This window comes from Idiotropiscis lumnitzeri, chromosome 20, assembly GCF_059441095.1.
Source record: "Idiotropiscis lumnitzeri isolate Australia: NSW breed Sydney's pygmy pipehorse chromosome 20, RoL_Ilum_1.0, whole genome shotgun sequence".
NCBI classification, from domain to species: domain Eukaryota; kingdom Metazoa; phylum Chordata; class Actinopteri; order Syngnathiformes; family Syngnathidae; genus Idiotropiscis; species Idiotropiscis lumnitzeri.
The window spans coordinates 11799671-11824837 of NC_142410.1; the positions used below are offsets into that span (position 1 = coordinate 11799671).

General features: G+C 47.6%; 1 protein-coding gene across 1 annotated transcript; it reads left to right on the forward strand.

Moving 5' to 3' along the window:
- The first annotated feature begins 167 nt into the window (after positions 1 to 167).
- Positions 168 to 24839, forward strand: adam12a (ADAM metallopeptidase domain 12a). The gene is made up of 23 exons (XM_088285200.1): positions 168 to 502; positions 5853 to 5965; positions 6751 to 6824; positions 14657 to 14735; positions 15433 to 15512; positions 15714 to 15900; positions 17039 to 17104; positions 17174 to 17245; positions 17308 to 17477; positions 17626 to 17710; positions 18108 to 18256; positions 19615 to 19792; positions 19886 to 19975; positions 20056 to 20251; positions 20337 to 20445; positions 20649 to 20847; positions 20929 to 21006; positions 21843 to 21951; positions 22038 to 22173; positions 22267 to 22381; positions 23484 to 23711; positions 24089 to 24207; positions 24386 to 24839. Exons 1-23 carry the CDS (start codon positions 427 to 429, stop codon positions 24453 to 24455), a joined length of 2778 nt encoding a protein of 925 aa, XP_088141326.1. The 5' UTR covers positions 168 to 426; the 3' UTR covers positions 24456 to 24839.
- Positions 24840 to 25167: the final 328 nt, after the last annotated feature.

Here is a 25167-nt window from a genome sequence, read left to right on the forward strand (position 1 = left end):
TGGGGGGCGGGGGGTGTGAAGACAGAAACGCCCGTATCTTATTGTGAAAGGAAATACTTTTGCAAACTTTCACTTGCTGGCTTCCTTCCACGCTTCCGGTTCTGACGGGCTTTAGGACCATGCAGGGTTCGTCTCGCACATGGTCAGTTACTCACAAGGCACAAAAACACTTCTCCTCCTTCTTCTTCTCTTTGCTCGTCCTTCCTTCGTTCGATTTTTCATTTTCGTCTTCACTTCCTTCCACTCGCCCGCCGTCCTTTTTTTTTTCTCGCACGGACTGCCCAACAATGGCTCGCTGTCCACGGGATTTCCCATCCAACTTGATCACGTTTCACGACGTCATTTGACTCGCAAGATGATGATGATGAGGATGATGCTGAGGATGAAGATGACGCTTCCTCGGGACTGATCCGCGCACGGAGCGCCATGGCCGGCGGCAACTTGGGCATTTGGGCAGCGCTTCTGGCGTGTGTGTGCGTGAGCGCGCGTCACCCTGCGGGAGGTAAGACGTACGTACGACGAAACGCGCATGCACGAGTCTACGATAAAAGAAAAAAAAAGCCTAATTGTCGTACTACGTGTCCGCAGCTTTGTGTGAGAGCTTTGCATGGAAATGGAAATCAACGTGCCACTGCATTTACTCATTGGGGGACCTAATCGAAGCATTAAATATCTTGAATGTAACCTGTAATAATAAGTACTAATGTGTTAAGAACTCAAAGTTCTATAATAACTCGTACTGTGGATAGACAAAGATATTCATCAGATTTTTTTCATTCTGAAAAAAATAAATCATCAAGAATATAATGAAAGAATATTAATAGAATGTAATCGAGTGGTAAAATAAAATTTTATATTTTCTAAGCATTTTGTTGCTCATTTTATTTTTTTAATATGCAGCTAAAGAAGAAAAAAAAACTATTTGGAATTTAAATGTATGAAATGTTGGGCATTTGTCGCTAAATCTTGTGAAAATTTTCAAATTAAAACTTTTAAACTACATTAAAGTTCTTTGTGAATGTTCAACACTGTAATTGAAATATTTACTGGAAATAAATTAGTTGTTATATTTTTATAACTATTTAAAATTTAATATTGTCATTATAATAAGTATCAACGCCCCCCACCCCAAAAAATACAAATCAATTTTATCTGCGGTTGCACTGCATGATAGCGAGACCTGTTCCTAATATTTTGCCCCTTTCAACCTCCCCCAAACAAGCTGAGCAAAAATACTCAGAACAGCTGATTGGATGGTACCTAATCAAGTGGCCACGTGTCTTATTTGTCTTTTGAAAATGTAGGCGGCTGCATGTATGCTTTCATGTACGTTACTATGTGACGCGCTTGTTTGTGTGTGGAATGCGTAACCTCTCACATCTTCGCACTGCCACTCACTCTTGAAGTTGTCGAATCCTGGGAGTTAATTAAGAGGCAGGCAACAAGGACAAGTGTGTGTGTGTGCGTGTGTGTGTGCGTGTGCGTGCGTAACAGTGTTCATTTATTCATCCAGACTTCATCGTTTGGCCTTGATGGTGCCTCCTCCTCATCTTCGTCATGTTTCCCGTGGGCACTTCTTCCTCCGCCTCACATGTCTTCCGCCGTCACTCGGAGGCTTGTTTTGTTTACCTGCTCATGTGGATCCGACACGACAATTAATTCATTAGACGCGCACGTGCATCAAAGGCGGTGTGCTCAAACGCTGCCATTCGGAGGTTGCTTCCTGCTTTGTGCTTTTTAATCGTATTTAAAGGATTTTAGAACAAATGCTAAATGGTCTTGCGCTTGTACGGTGCTTTTCTACCTTGAGCACTTCATACTTTAACCTCATCGGCATACTGATGACGCAGAATCGGGAGCAACTCGGGCTTTAGTGGCTTGCAGGGAGATTTTGAAATGGCCGGGGATCGAACGATTTTGGACAAATAATCAAACGCCGACTGTCAGAAAGACCGACAGTCGGCGTTTTAGCGCACTTGACAGTCCCGACAAGTTCATCGGCGTGTCAGTTGCCGTTTGTGAGGTCGCCACCCTGTGGCGACCTGGCAGCGGCCTCCCCCGCTCACTTGGCTGTCCAATTTGAGCGTTTCCCTTTTAATGGAAGCCAGACGTGCGCTTGGCTTCCAGGGCGCCCCTAAAATGAAATCCATCATGGGAAGCGCATTAACATTAACTTTTCGCACGGCCCGCTATCCAGAAGCCGACCTTCACTGCTCAGGCTAAGTCAGGCCAAGGTGGCGGAGGAGGAGCGGTTAGCGGGTGGCGGGTTTCTTTGCCTGGCGATCTGGACCGTCTGGGACAATAATAACCTCTCGCTGAGGCCAAGATGACTTTTTGGCTGCCGGGCCATTCATTTCCCCGAACGGTGATTATGTGCCAGCGTCCCGCCAGTGTGACAGTGAATGGGTTCATTACGCAAAAAGGTGGGGGGTTCAGGAAACGACTATGAAAGGTTATTTACCGCTGGAAGAAGCCAGGTGTTAAATGTCCTGATTATGGCTTGGAACAATAATCATTGCCTTAACAGATTCCATTTCATTACATCGCCTTTTCCCCCGATTGAATCCGTTTCAATTCGGTAGCGAGCTGCAGTAGATTCCCGACCGCATTCGTGTGCCGCGGGAAATGATCCAATTTCACTTCAATGTTCTGAAAATGATGATTTACAACAAATCGTAATTGATGGCCACACAAAAAGCTTTGCAACTGCCTACAGATGCCACAAGATGGCAGCCAAGCACTCATTTCTATTAGACAAAGCTATGGCTTGACCGTTCAACGGAGGGTGCTATGCACAAAGATGCCACCAGATGGTGCCAAAGTATTTGTTTTTGTATTAGACATGGCTTTGGCCAGAGCACAAAAAAAGCAAATGACAGAACTGCGTCCACGTTGGCTTATCTGAAATGGGATACGGGCACGTCCAAAAAAGTAGTCCTAATTACAGAGTTCGGAGGGGGAAAAAAAGGCGTACAAGGACAACGCCAATGTCACGTTTGAAGAGCTCGAGAATATGTTCCGATTCTTGAAAAGAAAAAGTCTTTGAAAAGCAACAAGTAAGAATCCGACCACTCGTACGGTCGACAAAGAAGTGCAAGGGAGGACACGCATTCACTTGTGAACCACACGGAGGAAAAGTGCCAGAAACAAAGCGCACATGGAATAAATTAGGGTCTAGTGATGAGTTGAAATTGGCTCAATCGCGAGTTGAGACAACAAAAAGCAAGGAAAAAAAAAAGCAGCCCCAGAATGATGAACGATGGAGGAGGGCATTCCATGCAGGAACATTTCCCACACACAACTTTGGCAACATGGCAGAACGGCGACGTCGACGTTTGCACGTCCGCCTCGCCGTTCGGAGGTTCGCGTTGGAATCTTGGCGGCAGTCCTCGTGTTTCCGGGTTCAAACACAAATTTGCATAAACTCCTCCCACAATGTGCTCAACGACGCAATGCTGCTCATGTCCAGTTTGTAGTTTTGTTCCTAAATTGTCCACGGATGTTCAAATGTGCGTTTGTCGATTTGCGATGGACTGGCGACCAATCCTTTCCCGACGATCGCCATCTTGGCTACGCTCCAGTGGGTCGGCGCGTCCAATAAAATAAAACGGATTTATTTTCCTCATTCTAATCCCTCAAGGGGAAATTGAGGCAACATTTATTCCTCGACGGTGAAAAGTGCTTAGCGTGACTGACAAGCATATCACGGCGGTAACAAATGATGCTAATTCAAAGAGGAGCGTGATGGATGATCCGCGTTCATAAACGACCTTCGCAGGCAAAAACAATGAACTGCGATTGCCTTCGCCGCGGCCCCTCCCCCTTTTCGTGTCCAACGTGACAAGTTCTCATCATGGCAACAGCACAGGATCACCGCTTGGATCTTGCACTCACACCATATTACATCGTCATTTTTGTTTACATAGCTTGATTTGGTGACTACTCTGTCAACGAAACGGTCACAAAGCAAAATTTATATCCGGCGGCTCATGCGGCAAACAAACTAACACATTAACCGTTTTGGCCACTCGGAACCTCCGGAAACGTTTTAGTTTGGCCTCCCTCACAGGACACTGATCTGGCTTGTGTTTAACCAATCCTTCGCTTGAGCTTGTCGCGTATTCCCCAACTTCCCCAGATGAGACGATACAGTCTTCCACGGCTAATGATGCCGTTCTCCCGCTGGGTCCGAATTGGCGAGCGCCGGGGGCTTTGCCACAGAGTCACCATGAAGAACTCCAGAGCGAGCAAGAATTTTTTATTTTTTTTCCTGCCGCTGAACAAAGCTCAGCTGGGGGCTTATTAATGCGGGATAAAAAGCAGACTCAGCAATTAAGCAGGGTGAGTCATGAGAGACCGAAAAGTGGGGCCGGTCGACCCCGCAGAGCCGTGGCTTATTAGCGAGGGAGGGAAAAAAAATGATGGGAGACCCGTATTGCCCTTGACTCGATTTGCCATAAACCATTTTGGAGGTCCTCAATCCTGTTCCTCGAGGACCGCTGTCCTGTCTGTTTTCCACCTGTCCCTGCAGCGACACACCTGATTCAAATGATCAGGATCGTTTTCTGGCAGCAGGGAGAGATGGAAAACCGACAGGACGGCAGCCCTCGAGGAACAGGATTGAGGACCCCTGTCCTAAAGTATTGTGGCCTAAGACACCGTGGTATCTTGTTTGGACGTACCGGTAGAAACCTTAACTCGATTTGTCTCAAACCATTCAGCTCAGATCTCATTAAAAAAAAATAACGGGATTCTTGAAATCAGAACACGACGAATACAACCTAGCAAGCAATCACCCATGTCCAAATTTCCATCAAGATTTGGGTGGAAACGATGACGCAAAATTGATCCAAAAGCCGCAGTCATTGTTTAACTGTAAAGAAATGTTTCCATGAGTAAATTGTTCTCTTTGGGCAAGTAAGCCTTCCCATTTTTCCAAATCGGGGCCCAGAAGTGATCCCCGTCCCCAAAAAGTTCCCGTACTGACTTGAAATCAGCTCAGAAAGTCGAAACAAGATTGGTTCCGTTCTTCTCTCAAACATGTCAGCTGAGGATAAATCCCGACAAATACTTCAAGGGAGCCTCGCGAGCCAAGTTACACGTCAAAAGTCCCGCCGGCTGTCGCAGAACCCCCCCCCCCCCCACGTCTCCCCCCCACCCGCTGTTTTGACAGAATGTTATACTTGGAAGACGAGGGCGAGCAAACGGTCAATTTGGAGATCTTCCGCAGTGACAAACAACTTTTTTTTTTTTTTCAAACAGCTCCCATACGGTGAGCGTCTGACGATGACCACTTTGGACTTTTCTTTTTGGCTTTTGTGTGTCACTCTTCTGGAAGGCTCGTCTGCCTTCCAAGTCGGGCGCCGCACAGGCTTGTCAGGAGACGGCTGTTCGGGAATTACACTTGTGCACGACAAGTTCAAGGCTTTGTTAGGCCCGGCACCAGCCGTCCCGGCAGACACATTGAAAGAGACACACACGCACGCGCACACACACACACGCACGCACACACAGAGAAAAGCCTGTTCGGAACAAAACTAATCCCTGTAACCCATCCCGGACGCTGCTGTCGGGACTGCAGCCTGGCTGCAAAACATTCATCTGTCTGTCTGTCCGTCCATTTGCCTTTCTATCCATCGACAGTATCGATCGACGTGTGTCTAACCGGCAATACATCTGTAAGCTATTGCAAAGAACCCTCGTGATTGAGAATAAAATGCGACTCCAGGTCAAAGCGGCGAGCCAAATTTAGTCAAACTTCCAACAGCAGTTTGCTTTCTTTGTTTTTTTTTTTTTGAAAGCACCATTCCCTTGGGCGTTCTTCACACGCTAATCTGTTTTATTCCTTCCAGTGAGTCGGGCCGTTCAACACAGACCCACCGCCAAGGAGAAACACTACGAGACGACCATACCGCTCCAGCTCGTCGGACAAGATTGGAAACCAATGCACCTGCTCCAATCGCAGGTGAATCAAATCAACACTCATGTCGGAACCAGCCATAAAACGTTCGTGTTCTGCAAATACTGTGCGATGATGACGTCAGAAGTCCGCATTACGACATACAGAAAATGTCAGACATGGTGTCAGAAGTGGGACCATGTTCACATTTCCGCTATGTGAGCTGTCTTTTGCACAAACACGAGCGCACACGCACTCAGCGTGTCGTCGTCTGCTATCAGCGCCAGCATGTGGGATTCATTCCCGGTCAACTGCGGCAAGAAGAAGTGCTCTGGGTTAAGTCATCCATCACCGCTCTTATCGCCCTCCTGCCCCCCCCCCACCATGTTGCGCCAGAGTCCAGTGTCGTCAAGTGGAAGTGGGAGCACGACACTGAAGATTCCAGACAGAATCGTTGCTCAAGCTCTGGGGGAACTATGCGCCGCGTTGCAATATGTGTGTGTGCGTGTGGCGAGATTTATTCAAATGAGCACTCCCGTTCACCTCGTCGCCAGCAAACTGAACGTGTCCTTTGTTTACTTTCAAGGGGGCTAAACAACATCCGCCCTATGAAGGAAAACTTTTTCCATCTCCTCAATGACGAAATTGAAAAGCTTCTTGAATACGCGATGCCGTTCGTGTGAATGTTGAGACTTAAAGTTTCTGTTGAACTTGCGACACAATCCATGCACATCCAACGTGACCCACTTCTGACACCATTTGGGACGAGTTTTTGTTTAGAAAATTTCAATTCCCGCCTTCTTCTCAGCCAACACATCTCGCCAACTTATCGTACTGGTGTCGCTCCGCAGAGTCACCCGACGTCGTTGAAGCTGCGGATTGAGGCGGAAGGCCAACAACTGCTTTTGACGCTACACAAAAACGAGTAAGTGGCGCCCTTCGGCTTTCAACACCAGTGAGAGCGGCTGCGCTCGCTTCCCAAATTTCTTTTGGGGCCCCGGACACCAATTTTCCCAATCCACATGAAATTGGGTGAACATGTCGATTGTAACAGGACGTACAGAAAAGTCTGAAGGACCCACGACTAAAACCGAATCGGAAGTCAACCTTTTCGTTTGTACGGTTTTCAGGACTTTGACAAACTCCAGCGAGGGAATTCGCCCCAACTCCTGTGAAGGGAATGAAGCGAGGTTCCGTTATCGTGGCAAAGTCAGCGCCGCATCCCCTCAATGTTGGTCGCGGGCCTTTTTAGCTCCCAATCAGACGTGACGGCAGCAGTGACAGCTGCGGGTTCCGTCGCGCGTTTTCTCCAAAACAAAAAACAAGTCTGCGGCTTTCATTCAAATCTTTTACACCCCCCCTTCAGCTGTCGATGTTGTCTGTGTTTGGACATCTGGAGTTGATCAGCGGCAGAGAGCCGAGTCGCCAGCGCACCAGACGGGCTCATAATAATGCCGGCGCAGCAGGTTCGCACTGGGGCTCGCGGAAGAATCAGAAAAATTCAGAATTTGCGGGAAAAATATTATTAGGTTGTATTAAGTCACTTCCAGGCAAAATACGTCTTTGACGTCCTCAGCCGTCAATGGCAGTTAATGAGTTGAAGTACCAGACAATATTTGAAAAGAATCGTTGCAGTTTTTGTCGAGAGCGTACATGAAATATTTCAAGTCAGCATAAACATCTTGAAGAGATGTCGATTTATTCGCATGCTAATTTTTTCAGCCTCGGGAACTCCACGGCAGTTTGTGTCGCCGTATAAGGAGAGCGGAGACATTCTCGGGCTAACATATTGCGCAGGAAAGCTTTGCTTGTCAGGAAACGGCGTTTGTTACCTGACATTTGGAAAGTGTCTGGCCCTTGACATTCAGACGAACGGAAGCGGAGGATTTGGGCGGGCGAAAAGGGCGCACGCCGCCCGCAGCGAGCGCAACAACCTGTGCAAAGTGCCCCTAAAAAAAAAAAAAAAAAAAAAAAAAACGACAGGCGCCAAAAGATGGCTGCCTGATGCGACTCGCCAACATTCCACTGAATTTATATTTGTTTTCTCTTTTTAGGGAATTATTACACACTTGGTTAATTAATACTAATTAAATGCAATAAAAATAATGCAAATGAAGAACATGCATGTTTGATTGTATTTGTTTAATATTTTGGAATGACACTAAATTTATTATTTTATTTTTGTTTGGTGTGGGTTCAGTTCATGAAACAATTGTCTCATTAGTCCTGATTAAAATAATTGTACGTGATGAAAAAAGTGGCCCATCTGTCGGCTTTAAAAAAAAAAAAAAAAGTGAGCGTATGCTTTATGTAACATCGTTTGAAAGCACTCGAGGCACTCATCATCCAATTTCATGCCTTCCACTGATTGTTTCAATTTCGCTTGCCCGGTTCTGTTGGCTTTTTTCCTCAGCGCTGAATGTGCGGCGCCGTGACCCCGAGGAGCATTTCGCCGCTTGTTTGATGGAAAATATGCGCAATATATGCAGAAATATGCAACGCGCATACGTGACAGAAGGCGTGGGCAGCGTTGGTCCGGGCTTTTTCTCGACAAACTTTCCGGCAGAATAACAATGCCACGATGTGGATGATTCGGATCGTTTGGCGCGACGGAGATCACCGGAAGATTTCCTGGGGCCCGAAACGTCAGCATTTATTTATTTTTAAATATTAAAAAAAATAAATAAAAAATCTGCGCGATTATAGACTGGTAAACGCACTACGATGTGGACGTCGCCATGCTTACTACTGCCCCCTGCAGGACTAGATTGCAACTACTACTCAAGTATACGAATGCCGCCAAGTTTTCTGTGTCTAGTATTGCAGTCTCCATGAAGATTGTGGCTTTATTGTTTGGCCTTGGTGGAGGTCATGTTTTAGCTTCAACGGGAGTCTCAAATGGGTTCCAGTTGCTGAGCACGCCGCGTCGGGGGCGTCGTCTCGGCCAAGCTGCGGACCTTCAGGCGTCGTGTTCTGTGTTCCGCAGCCTTGTTTGCTTTTGTAACGCGCTGCCAGAACGGCATTCAGGGGCCGGCCGGGGGGGCGCTTAGGGTGCGGGAAGGTTTTTTTGGGCAGCGGGCGGGGCCTCCGGCCGCTCGTTGGGGCGGCTGAGGATGCTCTCGCCAAGCTGAACGGGCCTGGAGGGAAGGTCGGCCATCTGCTTTTTGTCTTTTGGTTGCTGTCAGATAAGGGGACGCTTCAGCCGACCTTTTGCCTGAGTGGACTTGGAAAAACTTCCAAGAGTGGCCGATCGCACATTATATTGTCTCGCCTTGCATCATTTTGTGTCGCATCGCAACTTATTGCAGAACGAGGTATCGCATAATAAAATTTCGCATCGAATCGGGTCACATGACATGACGAAGCTCTCAGTCGCTTAGCTTGACCACATTGGAGGCTTTGTTGATTTGTTGAAGTGGCTCACTTCTTTTTCAACCTATATGATGGTAAGGAATGTTCAAATTGTGACTTAACTCCTTGCCTGTTTCGTTAATAACGAGATTATAACGGCGTATGAACGGTTAGTCCGTTACACTTTCTATCATTAGATACGTGTCGCTTCCTTTTAACAAAAGCCCTTTTTTTTTTTTTTTTAAAGCAGTGATAAGTCTTTTGAATTTGCGTGGCAGAAAGTCCAATTATTTTGATGCTCAGAGCGACACTTACTTAAAAAGATGGACTTGGAGCCGCTCCGATCCACGCTTAATTAGGCGAGACCTTGATTTTTGGAGTGGCGGCTGGTTAAAAAGATGATGAGTCGAAGACATTTCAAGTTTTGGTTCCACCCAACGGGGACTTCATGTTGCGCTTCAGAAGTCCTTTAAAAAAAAAAGGGGGGGGGGGGCAGCAAAATTAGGCTTTGAAGACCCTCTCTGGAGATCACGTTCGCAAGGAATAATAGGAAACACAAAAGTAGATTGGTCACTTGCTTCAAACTTGATTCGCTTTAAATTGCATCGTATCGCTTCATGACGTCGTACATCATTTTGGAGGGGGAGGCGATTATTATGGCGAGGATTCACTGCAATTCCATCGTTCCTTTGTGAGTCATCGGAAAAAGAGGAGTGGCGCAAAGTGGGCTGCCCGTCTAACCATGAGGCTGACCTTCTCTTCACTCACACCTCGTGTCATTTGTACGACGCCAGAGAACCGGATGGGGCTGTCTCGCCTCGCGACAATAGGGCCTGCCAGGCGATGATGAAGAGGCTTCGGGAGTGCAGGGACCCCACGGAGATCAGGTCGCAAATCGTTACACGGTCTTGGTTCAATTTGAGGGGTGGAGGAAGTAATGTTGTCAGCTTTGAGGTGTCGCTGGCCAATGACAGCCAAGGAGGTTGCCAAAATTTCGGAGAACACACTACAACCAACCAACGACAGCTTTTGCACCAGAGATTTTTTTCCTGCCACAGGAAATCTGAAAATGTCTTTTGAAAACCGTCAGAGAAATTTTGTCTGTATTGCTGTTAATTGGAAAAAAAAAGTAACTTTTGACGGAAAGAACCAAATCATATTTTTTTAAAAAGTAAGGTTTAATTTAAAATCCAAAACATTCAATCAAATTCGTATTGTTCGGCCTTGGCGGACGTCTGTCAGGCTCCATCAGGTCGCACTCAAATTTTCAAGTTATATTTATTCACGCAACGAATCAACTTGTCTGCACTTCAAGTTTAAAACGCAAAACATTGGCAGTAAATATAAAATAAAATAAAAAAAAAAAAAAGTAAAAATAAGAAGGACAGTGACAAATCCGAACAAGCAGCCCAGCCTTTTGCAACATCACAGAAAAAACATGGCAGGATTAAGACTTGATCATGAATGAATGATTTGTCCATCTGAATAATAAATACATTTCCAAAAGTGCTTGGGGTTGAATTTGGTTCAGTCCAAAGCACATTTAAAAGATGAATATCAAGCGTCCATCCTGTGGAAGCACACTTAATTCTCTCCAAGAACAGACGAAATTCTGTTAACGTCAAAGCTAACTTTTGAGGCAAGAAACACGCCAGAAATGAAGATACGACTCAACTCTCTTTTTTCCTCCCCTCATCGATACGTTGTCATTTTTTTCTCCTAATTTTTTCTGTTCGCTGCGTCGTTAAATTGTATTCGCGCATCCTCTCGGCTCTGAGCTGTCCCCTGGATAACCTTCCAAAAACCTCACGGCCCTTTTTGATTTTCACCAACATGTTCCTTTTCTCTTGCAAGCCTCCGTTGGTAACTTTGAACCCAGCGATTTTTTCTTTAAGATTCTCGCGATTTGTCTGACAGCCAAGAAGGCATAGCTCGATCCGCCGCAAAGACGCTGGGAGCGCGTGCTGTAAACTCCTGAGCAAACGTGCATCCATCACGGCAGCGCCAGCAACCATCGCTCTTCTCCCCGAACGCCATGCAAATGAAAAAAGGGCACAAACGACAACAAAGCCAGCTGGGAGGATGGAAGCGTCTCGCCTGCAGTGATCCATTCAAGACTTGAGACGGCGGATCGCTGCCTAAGGAGCTTCAACAAAGACACCAGCGAAGGCTGACAAGATGTCCAGTATACGTGCACGTCAACGTGCACGGTCGGCGGTCATCACTCAAGCTTGATGACCTCACCTAACTCCAATAAGTCCGCCCCAGAGGTCGCCTCGTTTGGTTTAGTAATCAAATGCGTTGTGCGAACGTAATCAGCCAATTTAGAAAGTCGATAAAGTCCATCTCGCTATATCATCTTCGGGTGTGTTTATTGTCGCTTGTCTCTCCTCTCCCCATTCCAATTATTTCATCCTTTTGTTGGGGGGGAGGTATTCATCACCGCCTCGACTGTATTTGGGATCCCGTGAGTCATCCGTCGTGCGGACGCCGCACGGAGATGACACTTAATTGATTTCCAGGGGCACGCCGGGGCTTCACCGCATCAATCTTGAGGTGGCTGTCATTGCGATAATTGCGGCGCCTCGGAAGCTAATGGCGATCGCGCCCGACCGTCTCGCCGCGTCGCAAAGCCAGGCGGGTTTTAAGAATAATAACGAGGCCGTCGGAATAAATGGAGCCGCGTTTTTTGCTCAACTCGACTGATCGGCGGCGGATTTACTTTTTTTCAGCTCTTTTGAAATATCGGCTTGGGAGTCAGCGTTCAGACTTTTTTCCCCTTTTTTTCTGCAGCAATCTAAAAGATAAATTGAAAAAAAAAAAGTTTCATTCAACAGATGTCGACGTCAACTCTTGCCAGACGTGTTGATTTGCTCCTCAGCGTTCCAAACAAATTCTCGCACACGCCAAATGAAGCAGTTTGACGCAAGCTGTCTCAAGAAACTTTTTAGGAGGTCACCGCCAGCATCCGCCTTGTAAATAATTGTCAGGTGGAATTCTGGGAGTTGCTGTACGTGTCGGGATCAGGCTAATCGCCGGGAATCGTCTGCTCTACTTGGCACCGACGTCAGACACATCGCAGTCAGCCGGACTGGAGCGGATCCCGCGCTTCTGGAAAAATTATTCAATCTCAGACCGTTTTTTTCTTCCTTGGGAAAGGATCACCATTCACAACTTTTTTCCACAAGTGAAGCCGGGCTATTATTAAAAGCACATTGCCTCGTGAATCTCTTTGATGACTTTTATTGCACTAATTGGCCTTTTATGGGTCACGTCGCTCTTTAAATGATTTCATCCGCTCCACATATTTCCATTTGATCGGCGTTGGAACTTAATGCCCCTCACATTTGTCACAATTACCTCGGAAAATGTAGTCGCAAAGTTCCCGCCGTTTGCGCCGTCTGGATCTAATGACACATGCGGCCCCCACAAACGAAACCGTGCCGCCTATTCCGACGAAACAAATAGAAGCGGTGATGTTAACGCGCAAAAAAGGTCAACGAACAATCGTCACTTTATCGTGAGGGATGACGACGAGGTCCAGTCGGGTTATCATCGCGGCTGACAAAGTGCCAGGAAGGGATTGAACTTCTGATTCCTGGATGGCAAATCTTCTCGGCGTTTGTCCTCACCCTCCCCGTTGAAATCCTTTTGTTAATCTCTCATCTTCTCTAATATCTTCCCCAAAGCCTTTTATCCGTCGTAAGCCACCCGCCAGTTCTTGGGAGGGGAACACTTGCGTTCCCTTTCCCTTCCCCAGTTCGTCACCGCATTTGCACTTGTTGTTGTTTTTCCCAGCGCGTTCCAAAGAGATCAAAAGTGTCCCGAGCGCTTTGAACGCTTCAATCCGTTGACAATTTATTTTTTTTTTTTAAGGTCCTATTGTGTCTCGAACCACAAGGACGTGTGTTGTCGTCAATGGGAATCGTCGTGGTTATTCTTTAGCACGTGCCGCTCTCCTCCGGGCAGCGTTTCGGGAGACAATTGCAGCCAAATGTGAACAAAAAGCGATTTGTGACGAGAAATGTTCTGAGGTCGAGGTTTGATCCGGCAGGTGTGAAGCAAGTCAAGCGGCAGATAATCTTGGACCGGTTAATTTGGACCGAGACGACTTTTGGCACGTGCACGTAAATTTATCCAAAAGCACATGGTCTTTGGTCCGCACCTGCCAGAGGTGGTCGGTAGATTTGGTCGAACCCCAACAATCCTGGAATTAGTTTGGAACCGTTCGGTGCAGGAAAAAAAGAGTTTTGCGATCATGTGGTCTCACTTAAAGCTCCGAAGCACACGCTTGGCAAACGTCAACCGCGATGAGAACGGGACAGATGACAACATGAAAGACGGGGAAGACGAAGGAAACTGTGCGAGGCAGCTGGATTCTCTTACTGACCTCACCGGCCGCTGACAAGCCAGTTTGGGAGCGTTGGCTGCCGTGAGTCGGCTCGGGACCGAGCGCGGACGTTTTTTTAGTTTGCGGTGTGACTCGCACGTCCTCACCCGCCCTGCTCCGTCAAATGAGAGCTGCTAATAATCATGTGCTCATCAAAAGCCGGGCCCACCGAGTGGAAAATGGGCCAGATGGAACCATCATGTTTCCCTTTTAGTCGTCATCACTGGTTCTGCAGTCGTCACGCAGCACGCTCCATTTTTCTACTTCTACGACTTTGGCACTTAGCGGGTTAGTGTAGCGCTCAAAACTGAAGAGTTTGTTGATCTTGAGCAATTGTTTGCGAGACAAACCATGAAAGATATTCCAATGGGTGCCATCTGTTTTCACATAGCGGGTTAGCCACGTGTGGTAGCCTGGTGCTAGCTTGTTCTTGGTTTCCAAGAAAATACATCTGGCCAATTTTTGTGAATTAACTGAATAGTTGAAAATATTCCCAACTGCTAGAAGATTTTCTTTTTGACTGTTAGCATGTTAGCGCAGTACTTACGATGAGTCAAACGATCGTGAATATCCCTAAATTTGCTGGCTATTTTCCAGCATATGAGCGTTAGCATGTTAGCTTACTGCTAGCTTGTTTTGTTGAGCCGTCTCTACTCGAACAGCAGATGAAAGGGTCACGCTTTTATGTACTTTTTGAGTAGCGTAGCATCACATTTGCTAATGGAGGTTCAAATGTGTGCTGTTGCTCCAAAAACAATGACGAAGGGGGCCTGCGGGTTCCATTTATTGTATTGATTTGCTGCGTTGTCAAGATTATGAAAGCGTAAATACATCTCTGGCTAACCTCAGGGTCTCTTTATTGATCGTCAAATTCAGTTTTTTTTTTCCAATTTACGTATCCTTAAAGCAACGCGGCCTCTTGCGATCTTCCGTGCAGGCCCCTCAACGTTGGCGATTTTCGTGGATGCTCTTTAAGGTCATCGCTGATCATTTGTCATCTTTATTTTTCATTCTAGGGGTCTGTTTGCAAGCGACTATAAAGAAACTCATTATCTACACGATGGCACTGCGGTCACCGGCTCGCACAACTCCAAGGTATGGAACTTTTTTCATCTTCTCATTTTTATGTGCTAACAAGAAAATTGTGGAGATTCTAGAAAAGACCAAGCAAAAATATTTTTTTCTTATGTTGCACATATTTAAAGGCGAGAGCGAAAATAATGGCAATCCTTTTTCGTGCTCACAAAATTCATATTTGATGAGTTGGAGGGAAAAAAGGCGGATGAGGTCAGGCAAGCGAATGGCATTTTTTTTTTCTCGAGGGGGGGGGGTTTATCTCATTCATAATGGATACGCTTTAAAAAAAAAAAAAAACATTAGGTAAAGTGGAAGTGTTGAATTGAAAACTAAGTGTGCCTGAAAAGTCAGAGGAGATGAAATATTCACCAGTTCTTCTTGTTCTTGTTAAAACACACATGCCCAGCTTTTCATTTCGAAAGCAGCTGTCACTCGACATCGCGTTCATTCTCCAAAATGAGGTGGAACTCGTCAAGCTGCTCACGTCGTGTCGGCTTGACAATTTGCCGGCTCGGGGATGAGCTTCAAAGTCGGCTTTCCGGCCCGGGTTGAAGTTGGGTTTCAAACCAGGACATCCTGTTGCAGTTTTAAATTCAACTTTCGGGTTTTGGGGTCAAGACAATGCGAGCGTTTATTTGCCAATTGATGATAACGATGTCGGTGGTACGTTCATGTAAAAACTGCGAGGTGTGCGTGTCTTGTGGCGTCCCCCCAGGCTCACTGCTACTACCACGGCGAGGTGGAGCGTCATCCGGACTCGGACGTCAGCCTCAGCACCTGCAACTCCACACTCAAGTGAGTCCGACTGAGCTCGTTCTCGCCGCTGCCGCATGAACACTGAACCTCGGTTTGAAACCCTAACCCAGACAAGAAACCCGCATTTGAAAACCTAACTCCGACTTGAAACCCTACTTTAAGACCCAAATCCCGTCTTGAAACCCAAATTCAGAATCGAAACCCAAACACGAAACTCCAACCTTGCGTGTGTGCGCGTAGGGGGTTGATATTCGTGGACGGCAGATCGTACGTGGTGGAGCCGGCGGCCCACGGCACCCACGGCACTCACTGGATCTACTCAACGCAACACCTCAACTTGGCCGGCGGCACCTGCGGGCATCATTCCAATGAGTCCGAGCCTGCGGCACGTCCTGAGCGCAACGCTTTCAATTCCTTCGGCACCAGGGTGAGGATTATTTGCTGTTTTTCGGGATTTTGCGACGCAGACAGCAGGCGGTGGACAAAAAGCTGTGGGAATGGCGCGAGACGGCGGCGATTGCCCTTTGGAGATGTGATCTATGGCGAAAAGCAAGCGACTCTTGCGATTCTCATCCTCGCATCACACAAGTCAGGGACTTTCCACCCTCCGCCCCCTAAAAGTGATTTCCATCTTTTGTAAATCATTCCCTGGATGCTTGCGTGCATCTCGGGCTGAACGGCAAACATATGGCGCTTCAAAACACTTGACACAATTCTCCCTTTTTGTTCTGGCATGTTAAAATAATGACATGCCGACGATTAAGCGAAGGAGTTCACCATGAGCGAACAATCAATCTTCAATTATTTCTCATATTTGTCCCTACTAACTTCAAGAGGTCAATTAAGGTCGCTTGTATTGATAAGTGCGAAATCGTTTTGGTTTCCAGAAAGCGCAACGCCACTTTGTGTGTCCACACGGGCGTTTTTGATAAGACACGCTGCTGGCGGCTCACGAGATAAGCAAGCTGGGCAGAAAAAAAATTGTGAAAATCTCAGGCAAGGTGATGCGACATGGAACTTTTTGCTGTTCTTTCGCATCGTCTTTCCGTTTAGACGTCAGAGTGCCTGCAGGAAAAGTTCATGAAAATGGATGACACCGAAGGAAAGACGAAATTTTGCTACAAAGCCAACGCTTGTTTCTCTATTTTTTGGGAAAACAAATTGGACGTGGCCGATGTTTCGGGAAAACGTGCTTTGGGTTCGCTCGGCGGCCGCAAGCTCGTCATCTGGAGCACGCGTGCCCACCGCGGCTTATCTGAAAAGCAGGAGGCTGATAAGAGGCGGGACACGATGCCGGCTGGCGGCGGGAAAAAGCGCAGATTGAAAGAGCTCCAGAATGCTCGGCCAATCGCAAGCAGCACCGATGCACCGATGCGATAGTGGAAAGGAGTTTTTGGAAGCATACGCCATTTTTAAAACCAGCACAATAATTACAATGTGATGAGTGTTTCCAGGGTTAAAAAGACACCCAAACAATGTCAACGTTTCAAAAGGAAACAAAAAGAATAGAAGAAATTCTAGAATGGAATCAAATACAAAGCAAAGTCAAGTTGTCGCCGTTGCAGCACAAGCGTCACATCCAGAGCACCACCAAGTACGTGGAGCTGATCATCGTGGCCGACAACCGCGAGGTAAGCGCAACTTCGCCGTCTCGTCCGGCTTCGTCCGCAACCCCCGAAAGGTCAACGCTTCGCCTTCAGTTTCAGAAGCAAGGCAAGGACGTGGAGAAAGTCAAGCAACGTCTGGCCGAGATTGCCAATTACGTGGACAAGGTGAGCCTCCGATCAGCGACTTTGGGGTTCAGATGACGCCTCTCCAACTTGCTGTGGATCAGTTCTACAGGGCCTTGAATATCCGCGTGGCGCTGGTGGGCCTGGAGGTGTGGAATGACGCCGACAAGTGTCCCGTCACGCAGGACCCCTTCACCACCCTGCACGAGTTTCTGGACTGGAGGAAAGTCAAGCTGCTGCCTCGCAAGCCTCACGACAACGCGCAGCTCATCAGGTGCGAGTCACCATTACCTCAGCCAAGGAAAAGATTGGTTGGCTTTGTTATGCTTTCACCGAGCAACTGCCATGTAGCGTTTCAAGTAGCGGATCATTTCCGGTCATTGGCATATCTGTCGGCATAATGACCAAGTGGTGTGTGTCAGCGGCGTGTACTTCCAGGGCACCACCATCGGCATGGCGCCCATCATGAGCATGTGCACGGCGGAGCAGTCGGGAGGCATCGTCATGGTACGTCATCTTATTTGGGTGCAACATGCGAACGAGGCTGTCAACTTTGTTCTACGGCACAAAACATTTCCTGGCCGTTCCGGTCCACGTTTACAGCTCCGTTCCAGATGTTTCCACGTTGCCGATGGCATAAATTGCCGGATATGATGAGTTTGTTTTTTTTAAACACCTGGCATCCACTTTACTAGGCACACCTGGAGCTACATAAAGTGCATCGGAAAGTCCCCCGCCACACACACACACACATTTTGAAAGCCTGATTCTATTCATTCTTTCGCAGCTCATGGTTGATGCACCACGTGTGTTCACGCCGCAGTCGTTTGCCGGTTTCTAATCGCCGTAAGATGTTGGCTCGTTTCGTTTCAGTGCCGCGGCTGAGCTGTGCTTTGCTTTTCAGGATCATTCGGACAACCCCCTGGGCGCCGCCGTCACGCTGGCTCACGAGCTGGGCCACAACTTCGGCATGAACCACGACACGCCCGAGCGGGGGTGCGGCTGCCGGGTGACGGCGGAGCGCGGCGGTTGCATCATGACGCCTTCTACCGGGTGAGCTGGCGCGGCTCAGCGCTTTCAACTTTCGGCAAACTGCGCCATGAAATTTCAGAGCGACGAATCTCGTAATCGTGACAAAAGATGACAAAAATCTCATTTTCTCTGCTTTTTAGTCAGAAATGATTTTTTGGGTGAAGCCTCGTGACTAATTTTGTAACAAAATACAAACACCATATTTTTCATCTTTTTCCAATGACACTTTTTGTCATTATTGGAACATTAAAAATATTTTTTTTTCCCATCCTCTCCTCCTTATTCGAAGCCAGTCGCTATTCTTTGACACACATGCAATTTTAATGTCAGAAAAATCTCTCCGTGGCGACTGATAAATACTTAAGCACCCCTGAAAACCGTCTTGTTGCGCACTTTTTTTTTTCCAAGTTGGCCGCTTTTGAATATTTGAAGCTGGCGTTTGTTGTTTGCGTGTCAGCGCTCCAAACACGCCGACGACGTGTGACGGGCTAAACATAGAAATAATAATCACCTCCAAATAAGATGTTTGTTTGTGGTGCAAATAATTCTCATTGCTTCCTGTTGCGGCGTGCGCTTTTTAATCCGGGATTAAGGCCTTCGTGTCTTCCAACACCCGACTCTGCTCTCACCTCCTTGTTGGTGAGATCAGCAGTTCAATTTCTTTAAAGGGCCACGAGGCTTAGCGCACAATCCATTGTCAGCCGCTATTCATGGATTTTGTTTTTTTTCTGGAATCTTTCTTCCGTTCTGCATTTGTTTGCCAACATGTGATGTCATGTCAGTTTGTGCTAGCTGGTTATGTGTGGCAAGCAATACTAAACAAGTGAAGATGTTTTGTTTGGAGGTCAAAAGCAGGTGAGCGGGCCTGTGCCGTGCCGTCTCTGTCGTGACGTTTCTGGCTGATTAAATCTAATGCTCGGTTTGAACTTTTTGATGGCGAGGGTGAGTCATCTCTGTCGGGAGAGGTATGACGTGCGCTGCCGTCTTTGGTGTCCTGCGCGTGTGCTTGATGGTGCTTGTTTTTAAAAGCACCTCCTACATTTTTTCTTTATCTGATGATACCATCACACATATGTCATTTTGAAGAGGCGCTTAATAAGAAACTCGGAGGCGGGCGATCTCATCCGGAAACAATATTAAAAACACTCCATCGTGCATTTTTACATTTAGGTCGTTCCAAGTTGTCCTACCAGAAAGGACAGAGCGTACTCGTACAAGGACCTTACGCTGAGCATCGAGGACATCGAATAAGTGCAGAAAGCCATTTGAGGAGGTCCATGTACGAGTATGCTCTTTGTCCTCACAAGTAAAACGATTGGCTTGCTTACGAGTCAAAATGTTCAAAGTTCATACTCGGACTTTTTTCAATTTTTGCGCAGGTATCCCTTCCCTACCGTGTTCAGCAGCTGCAGCAAGAAGGATCTCGCGGCCAGCTTGGACAAGGGCGTGGGCATGTGTCTCTTCAACATGCCCGAGGTCAAGGTGCTCTACGGCGGGCAGAAGTGCGGCAACGGCTACGTGGAGGAGGGCGAGGAGTGCGACTGCGGGGAACCGGAGGTTTCCATCTGCACGCACACACAAAAATGAATGAATTGTAAATGAACTGAATTCTTAAAAGCCATTTTGAGACGGGATATGTTTTGTGGCCAGGAATGCGTAAATCCTTGCTGCAACGCCACCACGTGCACGCTGAAGGGCGACGCCGTGTGCGCTCACGGCCAGTGTTGCCACGACTGTCAGGTGCGCCGGCTGCTCCGTCGACCTCCGCCGAGGCCGTCAACTCCTCCGCTCACCTCTCCCCGCGTGCGTGTCGTTCCCAGCTGAAGCCGGCGGGAACGCCGTGCCGCGAGTCGGGCAACTCGTGCGACCTGCCCGAGTTCTGCACGGGGGGCGGCCCCCACTGCCCCGCCAACGTCTACCTGCACGACGGGCACGCCTGCAGCGGCGTGGACGGCTACTGCTACAACGGCGTGTGCCAGACGCACGAGCAGCAGTGCGTCACGCTGTGGGGGAAAGGTAAGGACGGAGAGGACGGCGCACCCCCCTCGGTGCGAGTGTCGCTTCCTGTGGCTGAGGCGATAACGACTTTTCTATTTTGCAGGTGCCAAGGCCGCGCCCGCCATCTGCTTTGAGAGAGTCAACTCGGCAGGCGATCCCTACGGCAACTGCGGCAAAGACGCCAAAGGATCCTTTGCCAAATGTGATGCACGGTAAAGGGGAGGGAGGGGTGCGCCAACTCTACTTTGTCAGAAAAAAAATTCTTTAAAAAGATTTTTTTTTTAAAATAGCCCCACTTCGCTCTCTCTTAGCGTAACGTGCATGCACTAACGGCCAACAACGAGGCACTCTAAAGGGTCCGACGCCATCCCAAAGGCTTGTTCAGGTGTCCATAATCTTGCGTCCGCTTTGGCAGGGACGCCCAATGCGGAAAAATACAGTGCCAAGGCGGCGCCAACCGCCCCGTCATCGGCACCAACGCCGTCTCCATAGAAACCAACATCCCCCTGCAGGAGGGGGGCAGGATCCTGTGCCGCGGCACGCACGTCTACTTGGGCGACGACATGCCGGACCCAGGCCTGGTGCTGACCGGCACCAAGTGCGGCGGTGGAATGGTGAATGAGCACAGAAGACCCACTCGGGATCCATTTGGTTCTTTTTTTCCAGAGCTCCCGTCTGTCTGTGTCGTTCTTTAGATGTGCCTGAACCGCCAGTGCCGGAACGTCAGCGTTTTCGGTGTGCACGAGTGCGCCGCCAAGTGCAACGGGCGAGGGGTGAGTGCCCCGTGACGTCATCCGCACGTCCCATGGCACCGCGAGTACACACCCATGCTCCATCAAATTCCCAAAACATGCCAAACCTTTTTGGATCCCGGTGGTGCCGCAAACCCAAACACATCATCGTCATCATTTGAGTTCAGGTTAACGTGCGTCAGTCGCTGCTGTGCCGCCGCGCCGGAAGTGCCCTGGCGTCGATTTACAAACTCGGTCACTTTACTTAAGGGCGCACCTTCACCTTTTCTCCTGGGGAGTGATTAAGGAGCCACACGATTAATCATCCAGGATGCTGAAAGCAGCCCACTCAATTAAGCGTAATGGCTTCACTTATGATTAGCTCCCAGTGGCATTCATCAGAGTCTCGGCCAGTCGTCCTTGTCCCCCCCACAAAAAAAAAATGATGCAGAGGCTTGATTTCTCATCACTGGGCAAAGGTGACACACAAGTAGAGTTTGGTGCGCCATTAAAGTGTTTTCATCCTCTAAAAGTTAGAAAGGCGAGCAAGTGAGAGGGGGTGCGCTGTGGAGGCACATGAGATTAAACGTGCCGATAAACGGGATTTACTTTTTTAGATACAGACGTGGTACGCCTTTTCTTTGAAAATACTGAAGGGGGTGCATTATTGAAGGTGAGGGTGAGAGGGAGGGTGCACCATTGATGTTGGGGTTATTGGAGGGTGCCTAATTAAACACCATGCCAACAAATTGGCGTTTTTGTTTTTTTACTGTTTTGAGTTGAACGTGTACCATTTCTGTGGATGAGGAGGGGGGGGGTTGTCCTTTGGGAAAAAGCAGAATTTGCCAATAAGCCTCATCCTTTATTTTTTTTGGCAGGTATGCAACAACAACAAGAACTGTCACTGCGAGGCGCACCGCGCACCACCTTTCTGCGACACATCTGGCTTCGGGGGCAGCGTGGACAGCGGTCCCGTCCGACTGGCAGGTAAACTCACCACAGGTGGCTTTTTTCTCACGTCGCTCACTTGAAGCCCGTTGTTTTGTTTTGTTTTGGGGTTTTTTCGAGGGCAGATGGCATCCGTGTGACGGTCGGTGTCCTAGCGGTACTGCTCGGCCTGGTGGGCGCAGCCGTGGTGCTGTGCATCAAGCGCAAAAGTCTCCGGGGGGTGCTCTCCAGTGCCAAAAAGGACCCGACGGACAAGCTCAGGTTTTTTTTAATATATATATATTTTTTTTTAACACTATACCAAATTGTTTTTCATCTTGTCGATGACGGGAATTTTTTATCTTGTTTTCCCAGATCTGTAAGCGCCTCAACAGGCGCGGCATCCACTCCTCAGCGGCATCAGCCAACAAGTGTGCCGTCCCCGTCTCGACCGGCGCCGCCTCTGCCCCACAGTGCTACCATCTTCAAGGTACAATGAATCTCCGTTCAGCAACATTTGTCATGATTCAGCTGCCATCGATGAAAAGCCGCAATAGAGCAACACGCTTGAAACACATCCCAAAGTTTTGTAAAAGACACTTCAACATAACAAGAGACAATATTTAATTTTCCACTACTATTTTCAGCTCATTAAACATCTTAACGCGAACATCTGCTAAACGCCACAGACGGGCTAACTGAAATTAACATAGATGTTCCAGTCATCCTAAAAGTAAACGACAGCTACTTGAACACACACGGAGCAGCAACAAATACAAACAGAACATTGCGCTGCACCTCAGTTCTGCCTGGCACGTTGTGGTACGAAACCGAAATTTGGATACATCACCATAAAAACGATGTTCAAACAGCCACGATACATGTCCATTTTTTTGTGTTGATGCTGATGTCATCGCATTGCGGGACTTGCCTCGCCCGGACATTTCTGCGCAAGAGGGCGGACCCCCATCATTGTCTTCTCCAGCTGCTGCGCATTAGTCGGGTTTGAATCATGTGGTTGTCATCATGGAGGTTTTCCAGAGGATGTTTGATGTGGCGTGCAGTGCAGGTGAGGTCATCCTCCTCTTCCTCCAGTGTTCGGGGGGGGGGGGGGGGCTGCCACATGAGCTCATTTGTACACTTCCAACATCTGGTCTAAACACCAAGTGCTCATGTTTTGGCTTGGTTCTGCCTAGACAGGGTGGGGAGGGGTCCGTTCGTGGTGAGCCAAATGAGGATGACCAGGAAGAAAGTTTCATCTTCCCACTGCCTGATCCCCACTCAACACAAAGCGCTGATATTTTGACCATAATCAAGTGTGGTCCTGCTTAGACGGGTGGGGTCTGCTTCGCTGTAGGCCACCTCGAAGTGAGATCACACAAAGATGATCAGGGAGGATCTTAAATCTTTCCATAGCCTGATCCTGACTAAACACCAACATTCACATTTTGGACATATGTGGTTCTGCCTAGACAGGGGGTCAGCTTTGGTGAGTCGACATGATCAGGGAGGAGGAAGCGCCTTTCAAAACAAGACGTTAGTTTTTTATTCCAACCTACCTGGATGTTAACGGTTGTCCATCTTCAATGCAGCCCGTTCTCCGGGGGCCACAAGCGCGGCTTCCGCCACCGCCATACCCGTCGCACAGCCTGCGCCGCCTGCCCCAGTGCCAGCCTGTCTCGCTTAGCGTGTCCTTGGCCACGGCGGCGTCGACACCGCCTCCTCCTCCTCCTAATCTTCATCCTCACGTCCACGTGGCGGTGGCGAGGACAACGGCTGTGGCGTTCGCCGGCGCTCCACGCCTCAACGGCTGCAGGATGGTGAGAATCCACAAATAAGAAATGTTTTCCACACTCACTTAGTTGTCAAATAACAAATGGCAGTATTTCAGCTTATATTTCTATTATTTATTCATTACAGGAAAATTTGATCAGTTGATTTAATCTTAATTGATAAATAAATAAATGTCACAGTGTTTTAATTGAATTCTTTTGCATATTTAATTATGCTCGATGACAAAAATATAATCAAAATAAAATATTTTGTAGTGTATGACATCACTATTAGATAGAATTGAATTTATTAATTAAAAAAAGTTTCATTTTGGCACACAAAAAAGAAAAATCCCTCCGTAGTCTTATAAACTAAGAGCGCCCTCTTGTGGAGATTGCCTGCTATTGTTGTTCACTCATGTCAGGAAACGGAGCGGCCTGGCCCCCCACAAAAGCCCCTGCCTGCAGACCCCCGGACCACTCACGCCACACCAGGACCTGGACCCGGACCAGGACCCAGACCCGTGCGCCCCCATCCGGCAAAGTGAGCTCATTTGAATATAACACCCAGAACATTTGTTTTGGTTTCAGTCTTTAATGAAAAACGGAATAATTTAAAAAGTAAATAATAGCGTCTAATAGAAAAAAGTGCTTTGCTGCCATTTTGTGGCATCGATAGGCATTTCCACATTCAATGAAGTTGCATTTTTGTTTTTTGTCAGAAATGTGGCCAAACAACCCGCCACGCTGCCCAAGCCCCGCGTGGTTGCCAACATCAAGTACAGCAGATGATGACAATGCGGCGGCGGAATCGTTTGCACTTAGGACCGCCTTTGAAATGGCGGCCCGGACACGCCTCCTTGGTGCTAAGAGTTCAGGTACACGCAAGTGAACTATTTATCTGATCCCTATTTATTTGATGCCACTCAGTGCACTGTGCCTGACACTTTTTTTGGGATTTACACGAAGAGCCAAGAATTACAGCCATGCTGTCTTGTTTTCATCATCTCATTTAAACATTACAAAAACAAAGGCATTGTTAGAAACGCCATCAGTGAGCAACACTTTGGACTTGGCTTACAAATGCTCCGACTTGCGAGTTTTTCAACTTTAGTCATTTGTTCCTTTGTTTGTTTTTATGTTTTTTTTTTAAATGTTTTTTTATGTTTTTATGTATTTTTTTAATGTTTTATGTTTTTATGTATTTTTTTAAGCTGTAATGCACATCTTTTACAGTCACATTTTTCATTCTAGCATTTTTTTCTTTGTGCCATTTCATATTTTTTGTCACTTTTACTTTAAAACGTGACTTTTTTACAATGCCTCTCTGTGTAAAAGGTAACATTTGTGAATTCTACCAACTTTTTTATTTTATTTATTTTTTTTTTTTATTGGAAAGTACTGGTTGTCCAATTCTGTGCAATGCTAAACTCAACTTGAAGCCGGCGAATGACTGCTCTGCTGCTTTTAATTGCAACATCTCGTAGAATACGCCTGTCTTCAT